The sequence below is a fragment of the Microcebus murinus genome, chromosome 10, assembly GCF_040939455.1.
Source record: "Microcebus murinus isolate Inina chromosome 10, M.murinus_Inina_mat1.0, whole genome shotgun sequence".
In the NCBI taxonomy this organism is placed as follows: domain Eukaryota; kingdom Metazoa; phylum Chordata; class Mammalia; order Primates; family Cheirogaleidae; genus Microcebus; species Microcebus murinus.
This window is the reverse complement of record NC_134113.1, coordinates 9,285,733-9,313,311: the sequence shown is the minus strand read 5'-3', so window position 1 is coordinate 9,313,311 and position 27,579 is coordinate 9,285,733. Positions and strand designations below refer to the sequence as shown.

General features: G+C 58.4%; 1 protein-coding gene across 4 annotated transcripts; it reads left to right on the top strand.

Annotated features, from left to right (window-relative positions):
* On the top strand, nt 1–26,880 carry SYNGR1 (synaptogyrin 1). Of its 4 annotated transcripts, none has more exons than XM_076006979.1 (5): nt 1–190; nt 16,870–17,107; nt 17,487–17,567; nt 18,468–18,613; nt 22,952–26,880. In XM_076006979.1, exons 1-5 carry the CDS (start codon nt 92–94, stop codon nt 23,171–23,173), a joined length of 786 nt encoding a protein of 261 aa, XP_075863094.1. In that variant the 5' UTR covers nt 1–91; the 3' UTR covers nt 23,174–26,880. The 4 variants fall into 4 exon arrangements, with proteins under 4 accessions (XP_075863094.1, XP_012597142.1, XP_075863095.1 ...); XM_076006980.1 differs by lacking the exon at nt 22,952–26,880 and adding an exon at nt 19,921–20,230 and having other exon boundaries at nt 5–190; XM_012741688.2 differs by lacking the exon at nt 17,487–17,567 and having other exon boundaries at nt 3–190; nt 22,952–26,878.
* Nucleotides 26,881–27,579: the final 699 nt, after the last annotated feature.

Genomic DNA, 27,579 nt, shown 5'->3' with positions numbered 1-27,579 from the left:
GCCGCGCGCAGGGGAGGGGGCGGGGGCGCCGCGCACGCGCACCGGCCGGCGGCGCGCGCCGAGCGGGGGGCACCGCGCGGGTGCAGCCACGATGGAAGGGGGTGCGTACGGAGCGGGCAAAGCCGGGGGCGCCTTCGACCCCTACACCCTGGTCCGGCAGCCGCACACCATCCTGCGCGTCGTGTCTTGGGTAAGGACGGGCCAGGTGACCGGCCAGGCGGGCGCGGTGTAGGCAAGGGCGGCGCGCCCGACCGACACTGACCCCCCGCCGGGCCCCTGGCAGGGGCGCGGCAGCCGGCTGCGAGCTGCCCTGTCGGCCGTGCGGGCACCCACTGCTCCTCCTTCCCGGCCCCGAGCGGGGTCCTAGCGCTTGCGGGGGGTGGGGGACGCCGCTCCCGGAGCCCTGGTTTCCCGGAGGGGTCCCCATTTGTGCGACCCCTTCTCCACCCCATTTGTGCGACCCCCTCTCCACCCCATCGCCGTGACCTCCAGGCCGCGGCTATGCAGCTAGTGGCTCGGGTTGAGCGGCCGCCCGGGCTGGACTGGGGACGGTAGGGATGGAGCATGGGTTTCAGGTGGCCTTTTGGGGGTGGATCAGGGCGTGGGTCATCTCGCTGGGGTGCACGCGGCTCCTGCCGTGGACGTTGGGGGAGGAGAGGGCAGGGAACTGGGCTTTTATTGCCTTGCCTGGACTGTGTGGAGCGACGAATTGGGAGCTGGATACCTGGCTTCTCCCCGGGAACTGCCTCTCCTTCTCCGCGTGACCTTGGACTGGGAACCACCCAAGAAATGGTCACGGGAAATGAGGAATTCAATTTCGAGGTGGAGAGTGTCACCTCCTCCCTCATGCCTCAGTTTCCTGATTTATAGAGAGGGTGGGAGGAGCCTCCATGAAGCCCCCTTAGGCTCTGACATTTCATGAATTTACAACACCCTCAACCCCAACATACACCTGGGTGCCTATAGAGGTGTCTTGGAGAAGGGGGACCTCCCGCAGGGGTGGGGGGCTGTGCAGAGGGCTGAGCTGGCTTCTTGTTCAGACTTGGTGGGGTTGGGACAGAACCAGTGAGCACAGAAGGAGGGGTTCACGCGGTCTGGGCAGTGCCTCAGGGGAAGAAGGCCTTCTGGGGCTCCCTGGGGTCAGCTGGCCACCACCCAGACCAGAAGGGCCTGGATGGGGGCTGCGGGCAGAGGCACTTTCAGGCACCCCAGGGGCCTACACCTGAGGCCAGCTGAGATCTCCAGGTACTCAAGCTCCCCCCTTTCCTGGGTTTTCAGGGCCCTATTAGGGTCTGGTGGGTGGGATAACCTGCCAGTAAGCTGCTACTTTCTTTGTCTAGAAACATCGAAACCTCCTCCTGGGGCCACAGAATGGGTGACCATGTTTAAACCCCTTTCTTCTCAAATGCCTGGCAGATGGGGAGCTCTGTGAGGGCAGGGAAGCTGGGTTCTGTTAGTGTCCCCAGTGCCTGCAAAGGGCACGGCACCCTGGCACATCCATGAGGGTTCATGGCACTGAATTCGTTCATCTGTGCCCGTCTCCGGCCCGGACAGAAGCCCCAATAGGCCCTTGGCAAAGGCGGGCGCCTTGGGGGGCACCTGCCAGCTCGGGTGGGCCAGCTGTGTGCATTGCTCCCGGCTGCCAGCCCCTGGGCCTCTGGCTTGAGTAGGGAAGCCACTGGCTGTGTGAGGGGCGTGGGCGTTTGTCTGCTTGGGTCATCTCTGCCTGTGATGGCTTCATTTAGCAAAGTGCTATTGAGTCTGCGGCCCGGAGGGAAGGTGGCATGACTCAGACACAGCCCTCGTGCTCTGCTCAGGGAGCCCAGTCCCACTGGGGAGTGAGCCAGGTGCCTTCAGGCAGGGGCGGGAGAGCCAAGAGAGGGGTCTCCCTGCTGTAGAATCCAAAGTGTCCTGGAGAAGGTGATGTCCAGGAGGCCAGGAGGCATGAGCGGGGTTTCTTCGTGTGTACAGCAGGTGAGAGGGTGTGGAAAGCAGGAGGAAGGAAAAGCAACTCTGATCGAGCACCTACTGTGTGCGGGTGTACACACAGTTCCCCAGCCAGTTCCCCTAGCACGTGAGGAAGCTACGGCTCAGTGAGGCCAAGTGCCCGGCCCAGGGTGCCTGAGCATGTGAGTGGCAGGTGAACACTCGAATCCAAGTCTTCCGTCTGCAAAGCACAGTGCTTCCCCTGGGCAGGGAAGAATGTGGAATCCTGGAATGTCAGGATTGGACAGGACACGGAGCTTCCTGGGCCAAGCCCCATCCAATGCCAGATCCCTCGGTGTCCTCCCTGCTCACACAGCTGGACACAAGGCGCTCACTACTTTTGTCTGAGCAGAAACATCCCATACGGGCTGATTGACACCTTTAAAAAATAGTTTTTTTCTGATCATTAAAGTAATACCTGCCAGTTATTGCAAAATATAAAAATCACACGTGATGGTTGCACAACAATATGGTTGTACTTAAATACCACTGAACTGTGCACTTAGAAATGATCATGATGGGCCGGGCGCAGTGGCTCACGCCTGTAATCCTAGCACTCTGAGAGGCCGAGGCGGGTGGATTGCTCGAGGTCAAGAGTTCGAAACCAGCCTGAGCAAGAGTGAGACCCTGTCTCTACTATAAATAGAAAGAAATTAATTGGCCAACTAATATATATAGAAAAAATGAGCCGGGCGCGTGCCTGTAGTCCCAGCTACTCAGGAGGCTGAGGCAGGAGGATCACTTGAGCCCAGGAGTTTGAGGTTGCTGTGAGCTAGGCTGATGCCACGGCACTCACTCTAGCCTGGACAACAAAGTGAGACTCTGTCTCCAAAAAAAAAAGAAAGGGAATGATCAGGATGGTAAATCTTATGATAGGTGCATTTTACCACAATGGAAAAAGTTTAGGGGGAACAATCACGTGACATCACCACTTAGGGAAGGCTGTGTCTGCGAGGGCTAAGTCAACAAGGCTCTGTATCTCTTATGGTCTTCTTGAAAACCAAGTGGTGCACCGAGCCATTTTAACACCCAGCCAATGGATGCAGCCGGCACCTGCTCTTGGCCCTCACGCTGCTCTGCACGCCACAGGGCCTAGCAGGTGGCAGGCTTCACCATGGAGCAGGTGAAGCCTGAGCTCCAGGGCTAGGGTGACCAATTTGTCCTGGTTTGCCGGGACTTTCCTGTCTTTAAAACTGAAAGTCCCAGGTCCCAGGAGCCCCTGAGTCCCAGACAAACTGGGCTGACGGCTGCCCTTATCCAGGACTCCTCCTGTACTACCCAGGTGCCTGCCACGGCCCTGGAGGGGCCTGCCAGTGTGTGCCCATGGACTTGTGATTTTGTAAAATTTGTAAAGTATACGTTTTTTTTTCTGTTGTTTTTCCAAAAGAGCACCCACAAATGGTGTTAGCTTCATGGCCTCACCAAACCTGGACTTACCCTGGAATCTGAGTCCCCTGAGTCCCCAGGCCTGGCTGGGTAGAAGCAGGACCCCTAGGACCTGACTTGTTGCTCTTTTTTTTTTTTTTTAAAGAGATGGAGTCTTGCCATGTTGCCCAGGCTGGTTTCAACCTCCTGGCCTCAACCAATCCTTCTGCCTCAGCCTCCTGAGTACCTAGAACTATTGGCATGGGCCACCATGCCCAACATGGCTTGTCTCTTGACTAAGGCTTTCTCAGCTCCTGGTGTCATTACCCCCTGCACCCCCGCCCCTGGACTAGGCCAAACCAGACCTGAAGCTCCTGCCCTGGGCTGAGTAGGAGATGGCTGAGTTGGGACATTGTCCAGGGCAAGCTCAGAGCTGCTGCCTGACTCGGGCTTTGGGGAAATGGGGCAGTGCTGACTGAGGGGACAGGAGATTGGCTGCCACTCCTGGCTCCCCTAGGCCACAGCTGTGACCTTCAGCAAGTGTCCCCTCCCCACCCTCTGTGTCGCTATCTCCCCTTCTGAACAAGGAGGCTGGGTTAGGGCAGAGGTGCCCGATTGATCGCTCTGTGACTACAGCCTGTCAGTGACTCATTTCTTTGTTCTACAGCAGATGGGAGAAAAGGACTTACATCCAGGAGCTAAATTGATTTAATATAAAGGACCACCTTTTATTTGGAATTTATATTCTTTTTCCATGGTACTGAAATGACTTATGGGGAGAGAATGTCAGTGCTGATAGAAGAGGGAGGTATTTTATTTTTTTAATCCTCTGTTTTGGCAAAATAAAATGATAAAACATTTGAAATTTTGCCATTTTCAGGGTTAATCTTTTAAGGGCTTTGGCTGTACAGCCCATGGTTCTGTAAGTAGGGTGCTGTTTTTCTCCCCACTTTACAGGCCACAGAGTTAAGGCTCAACCCGGAGAAGTGACTCATACTAGCTCAAGGCCTGGGACTGTAAAGCTGTGTTTGAACCCGATCTAGGGGGCCGCACCTTCCATGCACTGCCGTGGGCTTCCCTGCCTGGGTCACAGTGTCACCAAGGGGTGGCTTGCAGGTGCAGCTTTCCAGCCCCATTTTTATTACCTCCCTCTAGTCATCCCAAGTGAACACTGGGTAAAAAAGCTGAACTTGTTTTGTTAACACAGCAGCTTCAAGATGAGAATCCCCCAACCTGTTTGCTGTGCCCCCGCCATTCTAGATAAACATTCTGGAGCATCTGTGGTGGGGGAAGGGGGTCCAGGGTGGAGACAGCCTCTGGCCGGCTCTGATGTTCATCCATTCCTCCCACAAATACCCAGTCCCGGCACTCCTGGTTCAGCGAGGAGAACAGAATGGAGTTGGCAGGCACCGTCCAGGAGGCTCGGGGCACTCCAAGGAAGGAATCCAGAGGGGTGGCCCAGGAGAGGCCTTGGATGACGGACTCACAGCTGGCGCTTGCCTGAGGGCAGTGGGAAGCTGGAGAGGGTTTGGAGCAGGGAAGAGGTGTGTTTCGGAAGCTCACCTAGAGGCTTGGCCTCGGAAAGGGCTCTGGGGGCAGTCACATCCAGCCTGTCCTCTCCCAGCACCCGCATGGCCCTGTCCCTTAGGGAGGTGGGTCCATGGCCCTGGTTTGGCTTCTAGGCTGACCTTCTTGGAATCTTCCTTCCTCTTCACCTGTCCGTGCCTGGCTTCTGGGCACACCATCTCTCAGGTCTGGGCTAGGGGCAGCAAGGAGACCCGCAGCAGACAGTTGACCTCCGCCATGTGACTTGGACACTTCCTCGTGTACAGGGGCAGTTCAAGGGCTCAGGGAGCCTCAGAGAGCCTGGGGCTTGGTGTCAGGAGCAGGACCACTGAGCGGGACCTTGGAAAAGCTCTTTCTCTCTAAGCCTCAGTTTCCTCACCTGTAACGTGGGATCGGAGGGCCTGGGTTTGGGGAGGTCTGGAAGGGTGTGAAAATGCAAGTTTAAAAGGCCTGCCATGCGTCTGTCTGTTGTGCTGGGTTTTGTTATCCACACCTCAGATGAGAAGCTGAGGCCCAGAGAGGTTAACTGGGGTCACTGGGATCTGAGTCGGGGGCCCCTGCTCCGCGGAGTCCCCAGGAGTCCCCAGCCACGCTGGGAGTCCCACATGACCAGCGTGTGCAAAGCCCTGAGGCAGGCTTGGGCCTGGGGGAGGAAAAACAAAGGCTGGGGAGGGTGGGAGAAGAGGAGGAAAAGCCAGGAGGAGGCGGCGGGAGGGACGAAGGGGCGAGGCAGATGGCAGGGCAGTTGGAGGGAGCCGCACTTGGCACCCAGACGGGAAGAGCCAGCTGTCCAGTGGGAGGGGTGGTGGAGCCGGCACCGGGCAGTGCCTTGGGCCCGAGACCTGAGGCCGCGTTCTGCACCCATCAGACCCTGACCAGGTGTGTGGTTTGAGCAGATGCCGGTGCTCTCCTGGCCTCAGTTTCCCAATCTGCCAGATGGGAAAAGGATAGTTGGATTGGACTGGTGGTTCCCAACCTTCCCCCCTTGAAGAACCCCACTCTTGCTCCTAGTGGACTCTAGGTTGAGAACTTTTAGGTTGTTGGTCTTTAAAGAAGTGATGTCAAGAACTAGCCCCCATGCTCTGCGGGGGCCGGCAGCAGGGGGCTGGGCCCCAGGCACATGCGTGGTGCAGAGCAGAGTGTCAGCTGGGGCCTGGCAGGGTGGCCGTCCCAGTGTTTCTGGGGGAAGCTTCCCCTTTCAGGATGGAGTTTTGTTCAGTTCCCCTCTGTCAGGGAGGCAGGGGCCAGGTAAAGGGGACTTGGGGGAAGGGGAGGCTGTTTAGCTGGGATGGCCCCAACCTATCCAGTTCCGGCTGCGATCATATAGGAACCCCAGCAAGCTGGGGCTCAAGTAACTCACAGTCCAGGAGCAGGAGGAGGACATGGCATGTGTCCCCAAGTCCTCATCCCCTCCAGAAATGTCTGACACCCTTTGTAAATTGCACTGTAACACAGCCTCCCCTGGACCGTGCTTCCCACAGCCCACTCGGCGGGGGCTGTTTTTACCCTCAAACCTCCCTCCGCTGGGTGGCAGGTAGGGCAGGGTCCACCTGGCTCTTGAGACCACTTCCAGACCAGCCTCCCCTAGCTTGGAATGTCACACCAGCCCTGGGTTACCCACTCTTCTTCGTGCTAAGCCAGCTCCAGGTCACTTCGCCTGTTCCTCAGAGGTGCCCACCCCTGGCTTGGCGTCTGCTCTCTCCAGTGCCACTCCTGCCTTTAGTCCTGGTCATTGCGGTGTTGCATGCCCTGGCTTCCCCTCCCCCCACAGTCTCATTGTCACCAGCCTCAGCCGCGGTCACCAGCCAAACTCTAGGTCTGGCTGGGCATCCCCATAGCCACCACAGTCCCTGGTCCTCCTTCCAGGTGTCTGGCTCTCCCCACCCCTCCTGCCTTTCCACTTGATCCCAGTGGTCCTTGGGCCTGGGACCTCTGAGCCCCTGGCCCTCCCCTGTGCACTGGTCCCTACCCCTGTCCTCCCTGTGCCCCTCCAGCTTGGACTTCAGTGGCCACGTGCTCCGGCTCCAGCCCCTCTCCTGTGCGTTGCACTCACCCGGCACAGCTCTGGGCAAGCCGGGTCCTGGGCCGTCTCCCCTGTTCCGGTGGCCCAGGCCAGCCTGGCCACGGCTGCTAGAGCCTGTTTCCCTCACCCACTCAAGGGCACAGGTCCGAGACTCTCTCTGCCCAAGCCTCTTTCCCATCGGCTTGCAAGTGTGGGCTAGCTCCCATCCTAGAGGGACGCTCCCTGGCCAAGAGAGTCGTTGCTTGCCACTGTCTCCACGGTTTCTCCTGCTTTCTCCATGTGCACCCCGGCAGGCTCCCCCCTCCCCCTTCATCTTCTCAAGATCACCCTGACCTTCATGTAGCCAGATCCCGTGGCCGATTGCTATGAACGGATTCAGTGGCATCTGGCCGGCAGTGCGAGGTCTGTAGGCGCTCACTTGAATCCAGACAGCCACAGACGTGGACACCCTGTCCGGCTCCTCTTTAATACGCGTACGTCTTGGGCGTGTGCTGGATGCGGGCCTGGTCTTTAGCAAGGCTCACAGTCTGGTAGAGGGAAATGTGGCAGAGAAGCCAGTTAAAATACGGAGGTGAGCACAGACCCCGAGTGAGAGAATGCTCACTGGGGCCCTGGGACAGGGAGGCTGCAGGAGGCGACAGGAGTGTTGAGACGAGAGGGCTGGAGCCAGCCAGGATGAGAAGGGGAAGGAGTTCCAGGCAGAAGGAGCAGCATGGGCAAAGGCCGGAGGCCTGGCAGAGCTGTGATGAGGCTGTCGCCCCTGCCAGCCCACAAGCCTGAGGCCAGGGACTAGTTTGTCGTATCCCAGGCAGGGACGGTTCCTGGCATCTCCTAAGGGCTGAGTGAGGCGGGAACTGCACTGATCTGCCCTTCTGCTGCCGCCGTCCTCTCCATTCCGTTCTCGTAGTCTTCAGGGCCTAACTGAGCATCACCTCCCTCATGGCGCCTTCCCCGACTCCCCCCATGCCTTCGTTCTCTTCCCTGCTTCCCTCTTCTCTGCACGCGCGGGTGGCTATAAGAATTCTCAGAGCAGGGGCTTCCCCCTTTGTGTCGTTTTTCTCCTCTACGGGGTGAGGCAGGGCCTGAGACGGGATCGTCTACACGAAGACCTGGAATTTCCACAGAGGGAGAGAAACCATCAGGCGTGTAGGGGCAGGCAGGGCAGAGGCAGGCGCTGGGGTGAGGAAGAGCGGAAAGCACTGAGTGGATAACCCCACTCTTCTCACCAGCTGAGGGACCTCCCAGAGCCTCAGTTGTCCCATCTATAAAATGGGCACAGCAATGCCTACCTCTCGGGGTTTTAGGGGGTGCAAGTGAGGTCCAGGCTATGAAAGGCTCCTACAGAGTTTGGTGTTTGCAATCCTTTTCCAGGTGGTAATGTCGCCCCCTCCCCACCCCCCCCCATGAAAGGGCAGAGGTAGCAGGACCTGGTGAGCAGGGACCTGGGGCGTGGGAGGTCACGGGTGGCAGTCCAGATACTTCTGCCACTGAGCGCGAGGCCCTGGGCCAGTCAAGTGAGCCCTCTCTTGGGCTCAGTCTCTCCCTTCCTAGTGAGGTTCCAGGGCCCCTGGAGGTTACGCAGCCCCAGGTTGTGGAGAGACCCCCGGGCGCAGTCTCAGCACCTCGGGGAGGCCGGGGTCGGCTGGCCCAGGTCCTGCCCCCACAGCTGAGAGTGCGCGGGACAGCTTGCGGAGATTATGGCTTAATCCCCAGCAGGTCACTTCCAAGGCTGCAGGGTGGCGGGGCAGGGAGGGGCAGGGCAGGGGCCCTGGAGGCTCCACCCACCGCCTCGCCAGGCTCTAGATGAGGCTCTTCAGGAAGCCAGAGGGCCATCACGCGTCTGTGCGCTGGCTTTGGCGTTCTCCTCACATGACCCTGGGGGGAGGCAGGGCCCCGTTCCTGTGAAGGGGGGCCCTTGGCGGCCTGACTCATCTCTCAAAGCGTGACCACCCCTTCCCCCCAGGGCCCAGGAGGCAGCGCTGAGGACCGGCAGGGATGCCGGCAGGCAGGGTTCAGCTCACATGGAGAGGACTCAGCAGCCCCCTTGTTAGGGAGTGAGCTCCCTGTGGTCGGGGTGTGTAAGTAGAGGCACAAGCCAGGCATGCTGAGGAGGGAATACTTTCCAGACTCCTGTGCTGCCTGTGGCTGTCTGATTGTCCAGCTTCTGTTCACAACCCTCGAAGCCTTTCCTGCCCCTCCCCGTGGGGCTGGGGGAGACATGTACACCCAGGAACTGAACCAGTGAATAGGAAAGAAGTTCTGTAACAATGTTTCAAGAAAATGAACTGGGGTATTGGAGAGTACCGCAGATCTGGTTGTCTGGAACGGAGGGCTTCTCTGAGGAGGTGTCTTTTTGCCTTGAGGCTTGGATGTTGAAAAGGAGCCAGCTGTGGGAAGATCTAGGGAAATTTAGACATCTCAGGCAGAGGGAACAGCCAAGTGCAAAGGCCCTGTGGCAGGAATGAGCTGGGGAGGGCGAGATAGGAGGGTGGGAGGAAAAGAGTTGCAAAGGAAGGCAGGAGCCCAGGGGTATGGTGGGGAGCAGGACTTCACTGTGGGGACAGGGGCAGGCATCCAAGGGTTTAGAGCAGGGGTGACATGCCTGACTCAGGCTTAAAGGGATCGTCTGCTGCCGTGAGGGGACACACAGAGGCTGCTGTCATTGCCTGCAGAGAGGCAGTGGGGTCTGCACCCGGGTGGGGACGTGGAGTAACTTGAGAGTTTTCTGGGGGAAGTTGAAGCAACAGGCCAGACCGTCAGGCTGGGTGGGGTTCTGGGGTGAGCCCAGGACCAGGGCCTGAGCTGGGTGGGAGCCAGAGAACAGCTGAGGGGCGGCTTGAGGTCCCTTGGCAGGTGGAGAGCCTGGGGGTCACTGGAGGCGAGACCAGTGGCCCAAGGAGAGGGACCTCGCGCTGTCGGAGGGTGATGGACTTTATCCTCAGCCCTGGGAGGGACTGCGGAGGTTTGGGGCTGGAGAGACCCCCTGGCTGCTGCCTGGGGACTGCCTGGAGGGGCCAGAGAGCAGGCTGAGGCTGCTTTTGCGGGGCAGGCCCGGGGCTCCTCCCAGACGCCCGGCAAGGGAGCAGATGTTCCTGTGCAGGGCGAGGCGCACGGCGCCATTTGGAGCTGGAGGGACAGGCGCTGCGGGCTCCAGATGTCACCTCTCTGCAGCTTGTCTGGGGGAGCCCAGCATTTGTTTAAAGACGTTTAAAGCCAGGCCGTTGGGAGGTTCCTGGTGGCACAGGAGTGACCTCAGCCACCCCCACACTGGCCGGGCGCAGCTCTCCCCAGAGCCCTGGTTAGCCAACGCCCAGGCACGCCCTGCCGGCCTGTCTGCCGGGTGGAGACGCCATCTGGTCCCTCGAGTACAGGGTGCCTGACCCCTCCTGTGCTGCAGGTGGGACCCAGGGCTCGGGATGAGCGGGCTTCCCTCCTTGGTCTCCTGCTGATGCTAGCGTTTGGGATTCTGGAATTTGCTCCTTCGTGGGGAGGCAGCTGGACATAGAGGTGCTGGAGAGGCAGGCCTGGGGCTGGCGGGGCTGGTGTCCCCGCTTACCTGCTGCGGGCTGGCCAGAGGCCAGGCTCTGTGAGCCTCAGCTTCCCTCTGTGGGATGGTCCGAGGAGGGCTGCTTTGCAAGGACGTTTTGGGTTTATTTTTCCCTTCAAGGGCTTTGGTGAGGGTTAAATGGGATGATTTTTGTCAGGTGCTTTCTATCGGCTTTGGGCTGGCCCAGGGTCTCCAACACAGACAGACCCATAAATAAGTCCCAGGAGTGTGAGAGGGTCGGTCGGGGAGAGGACTGGGCAGGTGGGTGCGTCTGAAGGTGTCTGGGAGTCGCACAGCCCTGCAGGCTGTGGGGGGTGGGGAGGAGGAGTTCACTCCTATTTGAAAGAGGGAGGTGGGGACAGTGGTGCAGAATTATTTACTATCAAACAGCCCCCGAGGGTGGCTGAGTAGGGCAGGGGCAGGGAGACAGTTGAAGCCAGGGTGGTCACAGAGAGCTGGTGCTGCTGGGTCTCTGTTTCTGAGTGTCCCTGAATCCCATAGCCCGAGATCCTGAAATTCCAAGATTGTGAGATTCCTTCAGAATTGTTTTTCTGAGTTTGACATAGATCTGCATCAAGCACCATCTGGAATCTGTTTTTAAAAAGACCCAGGATTGGATTCTAAAGAGGGTGGAAAAACAGCAAAGAGGCTTGGCCGGATTACCTTGGTGCCTTTTTTTAGCGTTTTCTTTAGCTCGAGGGAAGCTTGTTTTTCCCATGCCTGCCTGCGACCAGCAGCTCCCTGGGTCCTCCCCTGGCTGCCACCTCCATCCTCTCCTTTCCAGGCCTCTGGTTCTGCGTCTGCAGCCCTGTCTCCCTTCCCCTCGGCAGATCCACTTGTTGGATGGGATTCCCCCCTGTGCCCCGGCTGCTGTGGCCAGTGTAGAATTTCATTCTGGTTTAATTTCCAGTTCTCCAGTGGCTGCTTGCAGCTGCTCTGTGTGCTCCTTGCTGTCCCTGCGGATCTGGCCTTTGCAAGGCACCCAGGAAGGCTGCCTGGCACCGGGCACCAGCTTTGGATCCAGACGGACTCAGGTTCATGTCTCGACTCCACCCTTGACCACCTGCATGACCTGGGCAGGTCCCCAAATGGGGCTCTACAATGGCAATGAGAATAGCAGCCTGGTGGGGCTGAGGGCGTCCATTTCAGTGCACACAGCGGCCCCTGAGCGAGCCCCTTCCTCCTGCAACCTGTGAGGTGTGAGGACCAGGAGCCTGAGGCCCACTCCTGTTCTTGGGGCTCCCCCTCGGGGTGAGGAGACAGCAGCTAAATGCAGAAGGTAAACTGTGGGCGCAGAGATGAGCAGAGGGAGTCCTGCAGGGGGTTCGGGAGACTACAAGGGACTGGCAGTGTGTCCTTGGTAACATTTCTTCCCTTCCCTGTGCCTCAGTTTCCCTGTCTGTAGACCTGCAGGGCTGTGGCATCTTCAGGGGCGTGGCTCTGCTGCCCGTTATCCTCGAGCCCTGACCTCTCCGACTGCTTCCTGCACCTGCTCTTTGCTCTCCTCACTCCACGGCGGGTCTGTCCACATATTCTGGTGACCCTACCTTCATTGTGTGTTCAGTGCCCCCCCCCCCACCATGTGGCCCGGTCCCCACCTGGGTGCTGCGGTGGCTCCTGGCTGGGATTCCACCTTCACCTTTGTCGCTGTGGGCTTTTCTCTCCATGGCAGCCGGTGGTTCTTCTCAAGCCTAAGTCATGTCAAGTCACATGGCTGCCCGCAAGCCCACAGCGGCTCCTGAGCGTCCCATGACCCTCACGGCCCTGGGGCCAGCCCCTGCCTGCCTTGGTGCCTTCACCCCTGCGGCATCACCCTCACTCCCTCTGCTCCACGCGCTGAGCTCTCCTGCACCCCAGAGCCTTTGCACTCAGGGCTGCCCTTTCCCGGAACACCGTCTCTCAGGTATCTGCAGGGCGGGGGTCCCTCTCTGCGGTCGCTTCTGCTCAAAGATCACTGCGTCAGAGGCTCCCTGGCCACCCTGGGTGTCTGTCTCCTCTTGCGCCACTGTATGCTTCTTCATGACAGCTGTCAGGACTGTGTACGCATCTGTCTCCCTCGGTGAGAACAGAGCCCTCACCTGTCCTGTTCCCAGCTTGCACTCGGCCTCCGCACAGGGCTGCCACCCACGAGGTGCTCGGGAGATGTCGAGTGAGCGAGCGGCTGACGCAAGCCCCGGCTCGCTGGCTGCCGAGCAGAGGGTCCTGCCGAGCAGAGGGTCCTGCCGGCAGCTCCCGCCCTCCGCCCCGCCAGACGCGCACGCCAGAGCCTGCAGCTCACACGGATCGCGGGCTAGGAACAGTCTTCCAGGGTGGAAATCATCAAACAGGCCAGGGCGTGCGAAGAGGGGGAAACGGACGGAGTGAGGCCCCAGGACAGGCAGGCGGGGCTGGCAGAGAGAGCCACCGCAGGGTGGCAGGGGCAGGACCAGTGAGAAGGGGGCTGTGAGCCACAGAGCCAGACCTGGCCACCCCCCTGCCAACCTCCCCTCGATCCCCGACAAGACCTCACCACAGCCTGCCAGGCCTTGTTCCCACTCCCCGTGCCGTGCAGCCCCCAGCCACGCTCCTTCCCACCCACTGCGCAAAACCTTTCCCTGCCTTCGGCCTTCGTGCTTTCTGCTCCTCTGCCTGAACACGCTTCCCCCGAATCTTTGTGGGGCTCCTGCTGCAGGTCTCCCTAGAGACTGTCCTTGCCTTAATGACCTACTCCTCTTGGTTGGTGTGGGCATTCTCGCTCCAGGCCACGTGCTGTTCCCGCCTGCGTGGCCTTGTGCATTCCTCACGATGCATCCGTGCGTTCCATGCTGCTGTCGCCCCGCCTGACAGCCGCGGGGACAGAGGCTCAAGAGGTTAAGTTCGTTGCCCAAGGTCACCCCGCTGGTCAAGTGGCCAAGCTGGTCAGTGAGCCCAGGGCATCTGACCCAGACCCCTGCCCGCCCCGCAGTCAGCTCCCACAGCGGGCTCCCTGGACTCCACTGCGGCCTCCCCCAGCGTGCCGACAGGTGCCGAGAAACCTCGACCTGTGAGGAAAGCCTGGCCAGACAGGTGTCTGTTGGAGCTGTGGAGCCCTGGGCCCCGCCCTGTCCCTCCGAGGGTGTTTTGATCTTGCTGTGTACCCTCTCGGGGACACATGTCTCCAGCACTTTCCTCCCCTCTCTCCGGGGACTCCCTGCCTCTCTCCCACAAGAGGGCCCAGTCTTAATGGTTCCTCTACTGCTGTCCCCAAGGCCTGGGCTTCTGCCTGCCTGTTTCCCCTCCCACCTCCCCTCTGCCTTTGGGGAGCCCAATATGTTTCTGTCTTTGGAAGGGGATCCACACTTGTTTCCACTACTGGAGAAATGGGGTCTCCTCCAGCCCCTGGGAGCACATGTTTGTAGGGAAGCGTTGCTCAAGAGGGGCCTTCTTCGAGTTATTCCTCCCTTCCTGGGGCCTCTGGAGAGGAAATGAACCCTCACTAAGCTCCTGTGAGGCACTGCTCTGCTCTGGGTACTGCTGTAATTCTCCCAGCAGGCCCAGAGGGGAGGTTAATTTTTACAGAGGACCAATCTGAGGCTCAGAAAGGGTAAATCACTTGCCTGAGACCACACAGCATGAGCTGCAGGCCTCCGATTAGAATCTGGAAGGTCTGCATGGCTCCTCACTGTCTGAAGTCTCTCTCAATCAAGAGGCTTTCTGTTCTGCTGGTTTGGTAACATCTGGTGACAGCTGGGACTAGACCTCAGAATCCTGACCTGGCAGTTTTCTGGCAGGAGCCTTGGACTTGTCGTAGTGCACAGGTCCAAGGGGCTGCATGGTGGCAGTCTCTAGAGCGCTGCAGTCCCTGGAGTTGTGCAGTGCACGCAGCCAGCTGCTGGAGCTAGCCTGCCTTTGCCTCCCGGTGCCCAGAGTCTACCTTGTCTGGGTTGTCAAGAGCTCAGGAGCCCCTTTGACAATTGCTTCAAGTTTTGTTTTGTTTTGTTGGAGACAGAGTCTCACTATGTCACCCCAGCTAGCGTGCAGTGGCACAATGACAACTCACTGCAGCCTCAAACTCCTGGGCTCAAGCAGTCCTCCCCGCTCAGCCTCATAAAGTGCTGGGATTACAGGTATAAGCCATGGTGCCCCACCTCTCCTCTCTTTAGACCAATCCACTGACCCACCTGCACGGTTTAAGTGGGAATCAGTAGTTCCTGTGGCCTTTTGTTTAAGGGGATTGAGCCAAGCTGCAAAATAAAAACACCATAAATTTTAAATGTACTGGTATAAAAACTTAAAATTCATAGCAAAATGAAGATTGACAAAAGATCAGATAGTGAAAGATTATTTTAAAATCTGTTGTCCATGGTACATCTAACGGGAAAGATTCTGTATTTAGAAGTTCAACATGCTACCTCTCTGCTTGCAAAACGTTCTCATCACCCCAGAGAGACACCTCATGCCCATCAAGGAAGAACTCCCCACCCCACCCCGGCCCCCTCTCTGGCCACCTCTCCTCTGCTTTCTGTCTCTTGCCTGGTGTGGATATAGTGCATAAAAGACATCCTGATTTGTGACCTTGTATGTCCGGCTTCTGTCCCTTATTTTTTCTTTCTCTTGTTTTCAGGGTTTACCCGCATTGTAGCGTGTGTCAATACTTCATTCCTTGTCACGGCCGAACGGTAGCCCATCACATGGGTCGTCCTTAACATGCTGTCCCTAAACCAGCAGTCTCCAAACCTGGGACCATGCCCTGCTTTCAGGAAAAATTTTTGAGTCAGTCCTTCCATTAAAAATAGATTTGGCTGGGCACGGTGGCGCACGCCTGCCCTCCCAGCAACTCAGGAGCCTGAGCCCGGAGGATTGCTTGAGGCTAGGAGTTTGAGACCAGTCTGGGCAACATAGTCAGACTTTGTCTCTTAAACTAATAATAACAATAACAAATGTAGCTTTTATTTTTTTGTATGTATGTTACTACTGTACTAATAATATATTCTGTACATTATAGAATCCATGTAAAGAATAGGCATCTTCAAAAGATGATTTTAATGCTCTCATATTTTTTCCTGTACCTGCCGTGGAATCACCACCCATCCTGGGCAGTGGCTATGGAAGAAAATGTGTCTGGCTCTTATGGATGTTATAGTTTCTTATTGTGCAAAAAATGGGAAGTAAAGGGAAGTGGAAAATGGACAATAAAAGCCCCCTCCAGCGTCAGGCCCATCCCAGGTCACACTTGGGGGCCCCGCCTTTTTGAGCATGTGGTCTATCCGTCAGAGCTGGGCCTTCCCATCCTCTAGTGGGGAGGGAGAGGCTCAAGGGAAAAGCGTGAACTTACAGAGTCAGGTCCCCAGGTCTGCAGCCTGGCTGTGTCACTTCCATGCCGGGCCCCAGCTGCCTGGTCTGCAAGGTGCTGAGGACGCTGAGCGCACTAGTAAGCTGCCGCGGCGTGACACAGCGCCCCAAAACTTGAGGCTTAACACAACAAACATCTGTGACCTCACAATCTCTGTGGTCCAGAATCTGCCACAGTCACAGCGCCGTCCAGCTTGGGTCTCCTCTGAAGGCTCAGCCGAGCGCGGGTCCGCTCTCAAGCCCACGCGCCTACAGTGGGCAGGATTCGGTTCCCGTGGGCTGTCGACTGAGGGGCTCAGTTCCTTGCCACATGGGTCTCTCCAAGGGGCAGCTCAGAGCACAACGGCTTCCATCAGGGAGGGGGGCAGGAGGGGAGCCAGAGTCTCTTGTCTGTGAGAAATAAATCACTCGGTCCAGCCACTCTTGGGGGTAGTCAAATGGCAGGAGGTGGAGTCTTTGGGGCCATCTCAGCCGCTGCCTCCCCCGCTGAGAAGTCCCTGTCACAGAGGGTCATTGAGGTCGCACATGCAACACCTTGGTACCCTGCAGTGTGCCCTGTATTTGGCAGGATGGTGACTGCCATATATTTCATTCATCACTGTCTGCTTGCCAGGCCTGGATAGGAGCCAGGACAGGGCCTGGGACCCCAGACCAGCCTGTGGCTCTGCAGAGGGAAGGGCACACAGATGGGGCTGGGCACGTGCCACCATTGGGAGGAGTCAGCCTGGGAGGCTAGGGCTTGTAGCCCCCAGGCTCCGTGTTCTGGGGGCTCAGTCCAGTTCTAGGATACCTTGGTGTCAGGGCCCAAGAAGACTTCTTGGGACCTGGCTGGGGGTTGGCAGGTGGGGCCACATCTGTGGTCAGAGGGTCCTCAGTGCCTGTGGCTGAGGAAGGAAGCGACTGACCCCACATGTGCTGTGTGACCCTGAGCAAGTGGCTCTCCCTCTCTGGGTCTCCCTTTTGAAATGCCTGCTTAACACAGGCCTTGTGGCTCACAGAGCGGCTGGCAGCAGGCCAAGGGCGCGTTGGGGGCCTGCCTGGGTCTAACCCTCGCCGCCTCCCCGCCCCGCAGCTGTTCTCCATCGTGGTGTTCGGCTCCATCGTGAACGAGGGCTACCTCAACAGCGCCTCTGAGGACGAGGAGTTCTGCATCTACAACCGCAACCCCAGCGCCTGCAGCTACGGCGTGGCTGTGGGCGTGCTCGCCTTCCTCACCTGCCTGCTCTACCTGGCCCTGGACGTGTACTTCCCGCAGATCAGCAGCGTCAAGGACCGCAAGAAAGCCGTCCTGTCCGACATTGGTGTTTCGGGTGAGCCCCGCCCGCAGGTGCCCCCTCTGCACATGGTCTGCAGACGCCGTCCCAGCCAGGGCAGGGGGCTTTCACCCTTCTCCCCATTTTCCAGATCAGGAAATGAGGTGCAAGCAGGTGAAGGGACAGACAGGGTCACAGGCTGGCAGCAGGAGGGCGGCAACAGGACAGGGCCCGAGACCCCAAATAGCTCATGCTCCTGGGGGGCAGGGGAGCCAGGTGGGGCTGGGCACCTGCCAGCCCGAGGAGTCAGCTCCTGTCCAGTGGCCTCTTCTGCACCCCGCCCTGGAGCAGCCCCACAAGAACTGGGCAGCGGGTGGCTGGACGCCCGGCACTCGGTGGTGCCTGAGGGCCTCAGTCTCCTTCCTCTCCTCCCCAGCCAGACCTGGCAGGATCAGGACGTGGAATTGGGGAGCCAACCTGACCTTTGCCCTTCACAAACGACCCTTGGCAGAGACAGGTGACTCTGCCTGAGCCCGGGAATCTGGCTGGCGGGTGCCTCGGTCAGGGGCAGGGCCACAGGCTTCAGCCTCCCTGGCCTGAGGCCGTGCTCTTGGTTTCTGAGCCGGGGCTGCCCCCCTCCACCCCCGTTTCCGGGCATGGGGCTCTCAGGATGCCAGGCTAACTGCAGGCAGTGAGGCCTGGGGCCCTCAGACTAGAAGGAACTAGAACTACCTGAACACTCCTCAAACTTCCAAGGAGCCTCAGGGTCCCCGGCAGGGCCTCTGGGAGGTGGGCAGGGCCCCAGGTGCCCCACCACCCTGGCCCACGCACACTGTGTCCCGAGCAGCTCTGGGCACCCACAGGCTCCCACTACTAAAGCCCCAGACTGCAGCTCTCAAAGGGGGCCTCAGTAAAGTCGGGGATGTGGTGAGGCTGCAGTATACCAGGTGTCGCCGCCCAGTCTCATCCTCTGCCCACCACACCCCGATTCTCCAGAGGCCTGTAGGAGGGCTGGGGCAGGGTCCTCTTCCCTGGAGAGCTGCGGGCCTCGGGGCTGGACCGTGGGGCCCAGGTCAGGAGGCGGCTGGAGATCGGGGTTTGGCAGGGCTGGAGTAGCGTGGCCCAAGTTGATCGCGTCTTCTCTCTGTCTCTCCCTCTTCCTCCCCTCTCGCTGCCTGGCTCTGCCCTGCCCTCCTTGGCCATTCTCCCCCTCTGCACCTGCCTGGTCTCTCTCTTCTCGCCTGCACCTTCTCTTGGCACCCCCCACAACCCTTGTGCCTCTCCCTTTGGGGGCGGGGGAGCGTGGGGAACGTGCTCTTGAACTTCCCCCTGCTCCTTGGTTTCCCTGCTTTCTCCCGCTGACCTTCTCCCCCACGGTGGTGCTGCACCTGTTCTGCCTGGCCCTGGCGACCCCCAGCCTTCTGGGCCTTCCTCTGGTTCGTGGGCTTCTGCTACCTGGCCAACCAGTGGCAGGTGTCCAAGCCCAAGGACAACCCGCTGAACGAAGGGACGGACGCGGCCCGGGCCGCCATCGCCTTCTCCTTTTTCTCCATCTTCACTTGGGTGAGTACAGCCGCCCACAGAGCCCACGCTCCTCCCCCGCCAGCTGCGTCGCTGGGCTGCCGGCCTCTGGCACCGCCAGGGACTGGCTCTGCCTCCTGGAGCCCACACTTGTCCCTGCAGCCTTGAAGCCCTGTGGCCCTTGCCAGCAGGACAGTCGCGTGGGATGCAGACCCTGGCTTTGGTGCAAAGCAGCCTTCCTGGGGTCCTGCCCCCCCCAACGGGCAGGGTTATTATACCCTTTTACAGATGAGAAGGCAGAGGCCTGGATGGGGAGATGGAGCTTCAGGGCTGGACGAGCCAGGCCTCGGCCTTAGGAGACCTGGTTCCGGCAGGGCCGCCTCTGGTTTTCCCAGCCTCGGTCTTCCTGTCTGTAGAACGAGGGATGGGATCTGGGGCCAGCAGAGTCACGAATCAGGGTCCCCCAGGCCCTCCTGAGAGTGCTTAGCTCCTGTTGCCATGCAGGAATGGGAACCCAGAAAGGCCAGAAATCTAAATTCTCACATGAAATCTGTTCTTTATGTGTTGCCAGTTTATTCAAGTTTTAAAAAAATACTGTGTGGGCCAGAGAAAACATGTCTCTGGGCCTGGCTGGCCAGAGACTACCGCTTGCAGGCCCTGGCCTGCGGTCTGGAGGCCCACCAGCACGACAGCAGGGCTGGCCCACCTTTCCCTCAGTTTCTTCTCTCCTAACCGCCCTCCTGCAGAGATGCAGGTCACATCAGCCCCACCCCACCCCCAAGGCCTTTCCCTTCCCCAGCCAAAGCCCCTCCCCCCTGCCAGGCTGTCCAGCCGTCCTGGGAGACCCTTAAGGCCATGTAGGCTACCAGCCCTCCCTCCCTCCCCCATCCTCCCGGGCCTGCCCTGGGGTGACTTCTTTCTCTTTTTGAGGGCATCTGGTTATCCATTCTTTTCTGGGACACCCACCCCCAATACAATATTGGGAGCTAGAGTTTGGAGGGGAGACCTGTGTTTCAGGCCCTCACTGGCCAGCCATGGCTGCTCCAGCCCTTGCTGTTCTCAAGACTGAGCAGGAAGAACCAGGCGACCCCAGGGAATCTTAGAGCAGAGAAGGCCCCCAGGAGTGGGGACCACCCAGCCTACAGGGAGGAGCTGGGAGCAGTAAGCTCTAAGATGTGGGCAGGGCTCACAGAGGAGTAGTGGGTGATTGGACGGCAAGATTCCTAGGGGCAGGTCTGAAGCACCTGACGGACAGGTGCCTGCCCAGCCTGCTGAAGCCACCTTCCCCACTGGCACCTTGCCCTTCCTGGCTCTTCCCCACTGGCCTCACCCCTGCTCTCTCCTGGCAGAGCCTGACTGCAGCCCTGGCCGTGCAGAGATTCAAGGACCTTACCTTCCAGGAGGAATACAGCACACTGTTTCCCACCCCGGCACAGCCGTAGGCCTCCCCGGCCTGCAAGCCGGGCAGCCCCGTGTCACCCCGTGGTGCGGTGAGGCTGCAGGAGCAGCCTGGGGCTGGAGATGTCCGGATGCAGGGCGTGCAGGGCGGTGGAAGGCTGGCTTGAGGAGCCAGTTCAGATTCGCCACTTACTCATCCATTCATTGCCTGCTTCGTTTATTCCTCACATGTTCATTCATTCAGTAAACATTTATTGAGCAGCTGTTTTGTGCCTAGTGATGAATTAGCTGGGATCCCTGGCTGGGGAGCCCCCAGGCTGGGGAGGGGAAGACAAACACACCAAAATGTCCCCGAAAAGACTGCCAGGGCTGTTAGGGGGCTGCAGCTGGCTCCATGCACAGGCTGCCAGGAGGTGTCCAGGGACCTAGGTGCTGAGCTGTGGACAGAGGGTGATAGCCTGTCCCACAGCATGTAGTGTGAAAGATGATCTCACTGTCCCCATGGAGCTGGCTACCAGAGGGGCCTGACCTAGGGTGTCAGAAAGGACTCCTGTTCTGGCTCTGCCCTCATGTGCTGTGTGACCCGGATAAATCTCGGAACCTCTCTGAGGCTTAGTTCACTTCCCTGAATTGAGGGGATGATCATGGATCAACTAAGGCCATGGTATGGATTAAACAAAGGCCAGCACAGGGCTTGGCACAGGGATGCTCAATAAATGTAAGCTCTTGTTCATTCATTCATTCATTCATTCTCTCCATGATTATGGAGGTCAGGTGTGCCTCCATAGCCTCTACTTTGGGAATGATTCTCATACATTCTTCCAAAGGACTTTGGCCTCCAGTTCTACACTGTTTGTTCCTTGGGGCCCTCAGCTGCCTGGGTGGGAACCCACCTGTCCGCTGTCTGCAGGAGTTGAGGAGGCGGTGGAGCACAAACAGACCCCCAGAGCAATGCTTCAGCCTTGCTTGGGGCTGAGCACACAGAGAGTGAGCTTCCTGGCTCTGGAGGCATACAAGTGCAGACTGCTTGCTGCGCAGTGGCCATGCTGTGGAGAGTGTACCTGCTCTGAGAAAGTGGGACCAGGTTGAGTACCAGGTCCCTGGGCTCAGCAGAATGCCCAGCCTCCCCACTGCAGCCCAGTCCAGCAGGGGTTCAGGGCCCTCCTTTGCTTCTGTCTTGTGGCCCCTTGAACTGGTTGGCCACAGGAGGCCTTGACTTACTGGGGGCAGAGGGCGGACCATGGAGCCAGTACTTGGTGCCTACAGCCGGCAGCCTCTCCCTGGAAGGGTCTGCAAAGGTCACCTGCTCTCTGCAGATGTGCAGGGCACCAGCCTGGACGCTGGAGCCGGGGAGCTTGGGGAGAAGGAGGTCACAGACGTTGCTCTCAGGGATTCTGTCTCTGAGCCCTTGCGGGCTCACCGTTGGCTCAAGGGTGCCCTCAGGGAGCACTTCAGCTCCAGCATCTGAGCCCGGGCAGCCGCGACCTGTCGTCAGCATGGTGGGAGAACCCCAGAGCCCCGCACCTTGTTCTCAGCAGCCTCTGGCTCTGCCTCCCCCAGGCCCCTGCACTTTGCTTTAAACAGCCACTTCCCAGAAAGGGCTGCCCCTCAGAGTTGTCGTCAGTGAGCACAGGTCAAAAGTGAATCCCTAGTCACTCGGCTTCTGGAACTTTCTGGAATAAAACACCAAGCATACTTCATTCCCTACCCTTTCACTGGGTGGCTCTTTTTGAGTTCCTGGTCAACTGAGAGCCTTGTCAAGGCCGATCAAAGGGAAGGAGGCGAGAGGGCCCTGGCATGGGGAGGGGGGACCCCCACATTCAGGGCTGGGTTCTGGCCCTAACTCTGCCATGGCCCCCCCTTCTCCAGGCCTCAGTCTTCCCAGCCCCAAAATGGGTGTGGGGAGCATTAGCATTTTCCCATCACAGATTCCCCCTGGCCTGGGAAGATTTCTGGAGAAAGTGTCACCATAAGCCTCTAAGCTGTTTTTGTAATGACATGTGTGACTTACTCCTTAGCTGGGTATAGTCAGTGTCCCCGTCCTTAATAACAATGTAATTGCTTTTATTGAGAAATAATTTCCGAACTATGCATGTGTGCTACGGACAAGTCTTCCCCAGTCTGGGCTCTGTGAAAAAAGGGCTTCAGTGGTCAAACATGGTTGACATATGTCACTTGTCATAGTTTCTCCCTTGGGCATCCAGTGTGCATTGAGTAGTCAAGGCTCTGACAAGTCTGATTGTTTCACTCTGTTCAACTCAGTTTCCCAAGCTCATTTGACCAATTGTTTCAGTTAGAGTTAGGTTCAGCAGCAAGTGGCAGAAATCCCAAATAACGGTAGTTTAAACAAAGTCCAAGTGTGTGGAGGTGGTCCAGGGCTGGCACAGTGACTCCAGAGCTCTTCAGTGACCCAGGCCTCTTACAGTTCTACAATTCGGCTCAGAGTCCATTTTGGCAACTAGAGCTCCAGCCATCACGTCTGCATTCCAGGCATCAGGTCAGAGGGTGGGACAAAGAACATGTGGGTACCCCATTAGCCAAAACTTAGTCACATGGCCACTCCTAGCTGCAAGAGAGACAGAGGAATGGCTTTTGCCAACATTGCTCTGTCCAACTAAGAAACTTTTTTGTCCTTCCATGTAACAGCCTTGGGGACACAGTTTGAGAAGGAGGCTGTGGGCCTTTGGGCCATCTTAACACCCCCTATTCCAGAATTTCTGATGGCCTAGAATGACCTCTGGGATCAAGAGACATGGGCAGGTGACTTGTGAGGTTCTTCCTGGCTGGACGTGTGGTTCTGGGCCTCTCCAGCGTGGCTGGGAGGACAGCCTCCCTTGGTTTCATCTCTGGTACTCTGAGGATCTTCAACCCTCTACTGCCTGTGTCCTGTGAACTAACCACCACTAACCCAGTGCTCTTGTCTGTCTCTCCCCTAACCATCCCCTCCCACCTGTCCTTGTCCCCGCCGGCCCCCATCCCCAGGCGGGCCAGGCTGTGCTGGCCTTCCAGCGGTACCAGATTGGCGCCGACTCGGCCCTCTTCTCCCAGGACTACATGGACCCCAGCCAGGACTCGAGCATGCCTTACGCCCCATACGCGGAGCCCAGTGCCGGGCCGGACCCCGCCAGCATGGGTGGCACCTACCAGCAGCCGGCCAACGCCTTTGACGCCGAGCCCCAGGGCTACCAGTCGCAGGGCTACTGAGCCACAGTGACGCCTGCCCCCTGCTGCCCCTACCCCTCTACCTCTGCCCCCTCCCTCTGCACCCAGCGCCCTGCTCCCTCCTGGGCTGCCCTGCCCAGCAGCTCATCAGCCTCGGATTTGCCCCACTGAGGTCCCAGGTAGCTCGGGATGGGGATGGGGCAGCCAGGTGTTGGGTGGTGTCTACATGTGTGTGCAAGTGTGTCTGGGGGCGTGTGCCCAGCAAGGGCCTGGAGGGTGGGGCCCGGGGTGTTTGCATCATTCATTGTGTCATCCGGCATTCATTGGGCACCTGCTGTGTGTCAGGCCTCACACAGAATATGAAAGAGGCAGAAATGGTCCCTGGAAAGGGGAAAGATGAGACGTGGAGGACACCGTGGTGGCACCAGAGGTAGGAATGGTGGGAAAGACAGACTGGATGACACTGGCTCAGTCGCAGGCAAGTGTGAACACCTGCAGGACACTGGGGCTGTCACCCCTAGAGCCATGTCGACTTCCCGGCAGTCCTGCTAGGAGTGTCAGGGCTATCTCCATTTTATGGCTGAGGAAATCGAGGTGTGGAGAGGTCAGAGTCACTCGCCCAGGGTCCCCCAGACAGCTCCTGGTGGAGGCGTGGTTGAGGTGGCCCAACAGCAGCGCGCCTGCTCCTCCCTGGCCTCCTGCCTCCTCCTCCCCAAGCTTGGGGCTCCACTGCTGAGTGTCACTGTCGTGGGAGACCTTAGGGACCTCAGTCCTATGAGACACCCTGATTCTGCTGCCAGCCAAGGCCTGTTCTGCCCCAGCTGTTCCCCTCCTCCCGGGGACAGCCCTGCCTCGGGTCCCTCTGTCCACATCCCCACGGCCCCTGCCCCTGGCTGCCTCCTCGAGGGCTCGCCACGCCCGCTTGTCCCGTGCACTGCTCTGCGCTCTGCGTGTCCCATGGGGAGCTTGTTCCAGGGTACTCCAGCGACCCTCTGGTGGCCTCCCAAAGGACTGGTCACCATCCCTTCCTCTAGGAGGACTCCCTGAGCCCTTGCCCAGGGCAGGGTGGAGGAGGAGGCCCAGATGGGGGTGTGACTGGCCCAGGGGCAGAGTGAGCGAGTGGCAAAGCAGGGCTTGCTGCCCAGGTTTCTTGGTCCCAGTCCCCCAGCAGGTGCCCCTGTTCTTTGCCCTTGTGGCCTCCCTGGAGACAGAACGGATCTGGGGCACTATGTCATCTCTCCCATCATCTAGGGCCAGTTAGGGGCTTGGTGGTGCAGCAGCCAAGGGCACTCCAGAAGGCCCCCAGAGAGTCAGCCTCCCTGTGGGAGGCAGAGCAGAGAGGACAGGGCTTCGGACTCAGCCAGGTCAGCTTTCGAGCCGCAGCCACGGGGGTGCACCACCCCCAAGATGACACGGGTTGGAGCCCCTGGTGCATGGTAGGCCAGGGAAGACCACAGGCTGTAGGGGAGAGTATAGCAGGTGACCCCAAAGGCACAAAGAGGTCTGTGGGGCTTGAGGGGCAGTGACCCCTTCTGAGCAGGGGCAGGGAGGAATTCTTGCACAAAGTGGGCTCTTCCCTGAGCCTTAAGGGACAGGGAGAGAGCTGGGGGCCCATCCTCCTGTCTGCCCAGCATCCACTGGCCAGTCCCTCAGGGAGCAGAGCGGGGGTTGGGGGAGGGTTGGGCACCGTGCTGGGTGTGTCCACCACCATCACTCCAAGCCCCTCCTAAGAATCCTAGGAAGCAGGTGCTCGTTCATTCAGCACTTTCAGGGCACCTATGCTGGGGATCAGCAGGTGTGTATGAAAAGTTCACAGTCCACCAGGGAAGATGAGCACTAGACAAATAATGGTAAAGAGTCCATTGCAGGTGGGAGGCACTAAACAGGTGCGCGGCGGGCCTGAGCTCCCCTGAGTACAGGCCTAAGGGTGGGCAAGAGTTAAGAAGGAACTTCTAAGCAGAGAAGTAACAACATTGTCCTCATTTAACAGAAGGGGAAACTGAGGCTCTGTGAGCATAAGCAAGTTAGCAGTGGGGCACAGATCTGGACTCTGGTCTGTCCCAGTCCTCCCAAGGGACAGCAGTAATGGAAGAGGACCCCAGACAGCTGAGTGGCAGCTGGTTGTTGTTGACGTCCATTTTCCACATCAGGGAAAGGAGTTCTGTCTGTGGTCCCCCCCAACGTGGCCCACGTGGGGACAGATTGAGGACAGGTTATCTGCTGGCCTGAGCAGTGAAACCTTGACTAGGCCAAAAGTGAGGGTGGGTGCAGTAGTGTTTCTGGCAGAATGAGGCTCTGTACCCACTGCAGGAGGCTGTGAGAGGTGCTGCCCCTTGCCCACTCCCACCAAGAGCCTGCCCTGCTAATGGGCGTTAGGAGACCCCAGGGTGGGGCCCATTTCTCCCTGGGCACCAACCAGCTGCTGGTGATCCTGGGTCACAGGGCAGGTACCTGTTAAGCTTCGCCCAATCCTTGGTGTTTATTATAGATCCTCCCGCCAACCCAGGCTAGGAAAGTTTGCAAGCCTCCGTCCGGGGAATGGGGGGTGCTGAGTCATCTCACTCTTCCCAGTGTGCGGCCCAGAAGTGCACCCCAGGCACAATCCCACCGGGCTGGGCTGGGCTCTGGCAGGGACCTGCCCATGGTGGAGATGAGAAACAGACAAGGTGGGAGATGTCCCAGGGTAGGATTTGGATGAGACCCAGGGCTCCTGACTCTGCCACTGGGAGGTTAATGGGGAAGCCCACTCCTGTTGGCTGAGGACAGCCCCTGAGCCCCCGGTCAGCACTATCCAGTATCCCCTTGCCCCTCTTCGCTGCCTTCTCTGCCTCTCCCTTGCTCCCAAACATTTCCTTGCAAAAGGGCCCCCCTTCAGCCTGACCTTGCAGAGTTTGGGCTCCCTCCCCATCAAGCACAAGAAAGGGCCCAGGAAACTGGGTTTTCCACACAAGTTTAGAGCTGCAAAGCCACTTAAGCAGACAGTGGCTTTGCCAAGGTCAAGCACAGAATGAGAGTTGGGGAGCCAGGTTTGCTTTCTGAGTTGGCACTTACCCAGTGCAATCACAGACCGTCTTGCCTGGGTGTCTCCCGAACCACCTGGGGGTGTAACCGTTGAGGGGCCAATTCCCAGGGGACTGGCATCAGTTCCCCACCCATCCTTCCCTAGTGATTCTTGATCTTCAAAGACTCTTGGGGGTCCCAGGTTCCATCATGTAACCAAGAGCCCTCCCCTGTTAGCCCTGGGGGACCCCCAACCTTGGCCTGAGACCCCTTTGATTCCTAAGGAGCACGAAGGGGAGCACCCTCCCACGAATTTATGGGAGGACGAGCTGGTCCAGCTGCCTCCCAGTGCTGCCCCAACCTGTCTCTCCCCATCCCCCGGTGTCCGCAGCCCTTGTTTGGGTACCCTGGCCTCTCCTGCAGCGTTACTGCCTGTGTATAGTATAAATATATATATTTTCTATATATAAAATGTATAATATAAGGCTCCACAAATATATCTGTGTGTGCGTGTGTGTGTGTGTGTGCAGTGAAGGGCGGTCCCCATCCTAGGCCCCCCCCACCCCGCTCCAGAACCCCCAACACCTGGTTAAGTTTCTCAAGAGTGAATCCAGTGGCCCTGTGGCACCCTCCTTTATGACATCCATCCATTTGTGGTGAACCAAGTGAAGGTGGTGACTTCTGGTGACATAGTAATAAAGTGAAGACTCAGAACCCACCAGCAGACTGCAAGCGTGTTCTGGTGTTTCTTTGTTCTTTGTGCCTGTGGCTTGGGGTTGCCCAACCCCTCTGCCTGCCCGACCCAGGTCATGTCTTATTTATTTAATTATGTAATGAATCTATGAATACATTTGCCTTTTATTTACTTGCTTATTTTTTAGAGACAGGATCTTGCTCTCTTGCCCAGGCTGGGCATAGCTCACTGCAAACTTGAACTCCTGGACTCTAGTGATGCTCCCACTTCAGCCTTCTGAGTAGCTGGGACTACAGGCCTGCACCACCACGCCCAGCTAATTTTTTATTTATTTTTATTATTTGTAGCCATGGGGTCTCACTATATTGCCCAGACCAGTCTTGGACTCCTGGATTTAAGCCATCCTCCTGCCTCAGCCTACCAAGGTGCTGGGATCACAGGCATGAGCCACCGTGCATGGCCTAGTGCCCTTTTAAAAAGTGAAATCCTTACAGTTGAAGCCAAAGTCCCCCACCTTACATGTGCACGTGTATACACACACACATTGTCACATTCCCTATTCTGGTCCTTTCCATAACCCCTATAGGTAACCAAGATTAGGAGCTTGGCCTCATTCCTTCCCGACCATTTCCATGATTTTACATACACATGTGTACCGGACATGGCCTTGAGCTGACACAACATTTACCCAGAGCCTACAGAGTACCAGACATTGTGCTAGGCTCTGTGAGTTCAACATTGAACCAGGTAGACA